The sequence below is a fragment of the Seriola lalandi genome, unplaced genomic scaffold, assembly GCF_002814215.2.
Source record: "Seriola lalandi dorsalis isolate HSWRI2012SDOR001 ecotype SW California unplaced genomic scaffold, Sedor1 jcf7180002054981, whole genome shotgun sequence".
Lineage (NCBI taxonomy): Eukaryota > Metazoa > Chordata > Actinopteri > Carangiformes > Carangidae > Seriola > Seriola lalandi.
In genome coordinates, this window is record NW_019525661.1 from 774,805 (window position 1) to 778,337 (window position 3,533).

At 41.1% G+C, this 3,533-nt stretch overlaps 1 protein-coding gene across 1 annotated transcript in view; it reads right to left on the bottom strand.

The window, feature by feature from the left end:
- Positions 1–3,533, bottom strand: part of LOC111648357 (dual specificity protein phosphatase CDC14AB-like) — a 17,747-nt gene that overhangs the window by 11,563 nt on the left and 2,651 nt on the right. The window contains exon 2 of the mRNA XM_023398219.2: positions 3,413–3,503. Coding sequence (XP_023253987.1) covers positions 3,413–3,503 — 91 coding nt within the window. The remainder of the gene's footprint in view (positions 1–3,412; positions 3,504–3,533) is intronic.

The following is a 3,533-nucleotide window of genomic DNA, read 5'->3' on the forward strand; positions in this document are numbered from 1 at the left end:
ACACACACACACACACACACACACACACACACACACACACACACACACACACACAACCCTAAAATCTCATTTTATATACAGTCTGTCTATTATATTTTATGGTCACAATGTCTTCTTTGTCACTTTTTGTTTTTTCACCAAAAACATGAGGATGATATTTGGTTCTGACCTCCGCTTTCTTCATTTAAACTGCATCAAAAACATGTATTCCTGCTGTTTGATGACCTAAAATGACCATCCATGTTCTGACCCCGTCTCTTTGGATCAGTATGGTTCTTTATTATGGCCCAAGCCACAGATCCCAGCTGCAACAAGCCAGAAACCACAGAAACATCTTCATATCTGGACTTACTGATAACCAATAACATGTAGATATGATAACCAATAACATGTCAGTCTGAACATTTGTTGCACAGAATCTCTTAAAAGGTTCATTATGTTCATTTATCACCATAAACTGTGTATAATGTTACCAACATACATGAGGTTGTGACACGTCATGTGATTTTTACAGGATCTGTCATCACACCAGAGAGTGTGTTACACTCCTGCTGCTCACATCCTCACAGCGCTTCTGTTTTCTGAATCTGAATCCATGTAATTCAGATTAGATTTAATGCTACGTGTTTGTTGTTGTTGTTGTTTTTTTTGATTAAGGTTGATTAAGGAAATCTGTGTCAGCCTCTGATGCCCCCTCCCCTCACTGTGTCTCTCATTACATAATGAGTGCGCAACTGAACTGCTCTGTGCTTCCATGTATATTCCATAATCTCTTTCTGGTTCTCCCTCAGCACTGACAATGTCAACTAATGAAAAACTGATCTCTGTATTTGATCCAAAACTTGATCCATTTGAAGCCTCCAGCAGCATTAAATACACCGAAATATTATAACCGACAGCTGCTGTTGTTTTTTCTCCAACATTAAAACATTATTTTTAGAGTTACAGTCATTCTGGCTGATGTTAATGATTAAAGGTCAAACCACTGGAAACATTAGAGGTAAATGGTGACTGGAATGATGAAGTGTCTAGTCTGAGCAGCGTCCCTCTGTGTTTGTCCTCAATCCCTGCTCATCACGAGGACACAGCCACTGATCTCTTCTTGACCTATATCTGACTGTGTGATCATAAACAGTGGCTGCACATGTGTCAGGATGACTGGGCTTCACTACAGGCTGCTGTTCACATCAACAAGTCACTGTTTCCTCAGCAGCCTGCTCTCAGTCAGCTGAACTCAGTCATACATATGTATGTAAATATGACTGTACTGATTCATTCAGAGCAACAACAACAGCTCATTGAGCCATTGATCGGTGTCACACAGCAAGTCGTCCAACCTCAACAACCACAGAGGTCACAGAGATACGACCAACAGGAGCATACCAGCAGCAGGCAGGTGTACCAGACCTTTGTCGCCATGGCAACAATAATAAACACACGGGTAAACGACGTAGAGTGGTCACGGTTTTGGTTTGGTTTAGGCACAAAATATACTTGGTTAGGGTCAGGGAAAAATAATGACTTCCTTAAGGTTAGAGGACCTTCGTTGTCATGGTTACAATAATAAATGGATGAAAGAAACAATGATGAAACGAACAGCGGTCTCCTGTGTGACTTTTTCACTCTTTATACTACATGTTATGTGACTTCCTCCTTGCAGGTCACATGACTGCTGAGGGCTGGTCTCTTACTGCAGCACAGTCTCATCTCGTAACATCAGCAGCACATCCTTCAAGTTCAGTAAGTCACCACAGATCAGAGCTGTTCCAGCACACACACCAACTGTGTGTAGGTCCCCACCACTGCTGACCAGGACCAGCCCACCAGCCTCGTTGTGTCAGAGCAAGTCATCAGGCTGTGGCCCTTTGACCCTCACCAAAGTCTCTCGGGTGTTTACTGACTGTTCACTTGCCTTTTAACATGTCCCGGACCTCGACATGAACCATTGTTACAACATAAATGCAACTCCCTCCTCTCTGATGCATGAAGCAGAAGTCTCTCTCCCTCCTCCAGCTAGTTCAGAATCCAGCAGCTCGGCCTCTCACTGCTTTATCAGACAACATCACATCACTTGATCCTCGCTTCACTCCACTGGCTCCTTGTTGGTTTTAGAATTGATTTTACTGATCACTTGTAAAGCGCTGGGACCTCGAGCTACATCACAGAATCATTAACCCATACGAGCCAGTTCACAGCCTTAGACCCTCGGCCAGGACCCTTCTAAAGTCCAGGCTTAAATCTAAAGGTGACTGTGCTTTCTCCATCAGGACCCCTTGACTTTGGAGATAAGGAAGAATCAGTGACTTCTTTTAAAACTTTTTTTAATAGACTTCCTTTTCTGTGATGTCATCTTTTTATCGTTCTTCTATTGCTTTTATAGTGTTTGTTTCTATTGCTTTTATACAGCATCTACTCTCTCTGACTGTCCTTACTTACACTGAAGTATATTGTATGTCTCCCTCTTAACTTCACCTTATTTCTGTCTTTCAGCCTCTTGCCATTATTGCTTCTGCCTCGATTGTCAAAGTGCTTTGTAAAGACAGTTTTTAAAGGTGCTTTATAAAGTTATTATTATTATTATTATTATTATTATGATCAACATTATTTGCTTCATGTGTGAGTGCTCATAATGTGCTGCCTGTAAAGAGGAAATTAAGGAAGAGAAGTGGGATTAACCACAACTGGACTGTTCCTTTGGTCTCCAGTGTCAGTATGACACAGAGGATGATCTAACATGTCACCACAACATCTCCCACATCTGTGAACATCTGTATGGAATAATCTGCATTTGATAGCTCTATTCTATAATAATAATGATAATAATAATAATGATGAATGAATTAAAGCTATGGTATTAAAATTCACTATGACAAAGTGTTGGCCTGACATGACATGATGATTAGTTGCTCTTAGAAGTGGAAACCGTGACATGATCAGTGTCTGTAGGTGGGTCCTGCATTATAATTTCATATCATATGATTTAACTAAGAATTCATTTTCCTCTCCCTTCCTTGTCATGGAGTTTCAAAGGGCCGTATCTCAAAACTTCATCTGCATGTCCCTTTAACACTTTGACCTATTTCCTTTCTTCTTCTTTCTTAAAGACTGGCCCTCAGGTGTTAATTGAACAAAAGAGCAGCAGCTTGTAAACTTCCAGTCAGCTAATCACTAGGATGTTGTGATTTCAGTTGTTTTTGTGTAAAACATGATTCATGTAAATCTTCTGTTTGCTGATTGCACCATAATGTAAACTACAGCAGATACTAACAGCAGCATAAACAACTACAGTTACAGTTTCAGTCTCACACCTGATGATCCTCTTCTGGATCTGTTGGTGGATTTCACTGTGGTCTCTATAAAAACACAGGACGGACTGAGGACAGTGACCCAGCTGCTGATCACAGAGTCTTACCTTTCATATAGGAACTCCTCATCCACACTGAAGTAATGTGTGCTGGCTGTGTTCTTCGGTTTGACACGAAGAGTGGCAAAGTACAGCCGATCTGTGACAGACAGACAGACAGACAGACAGA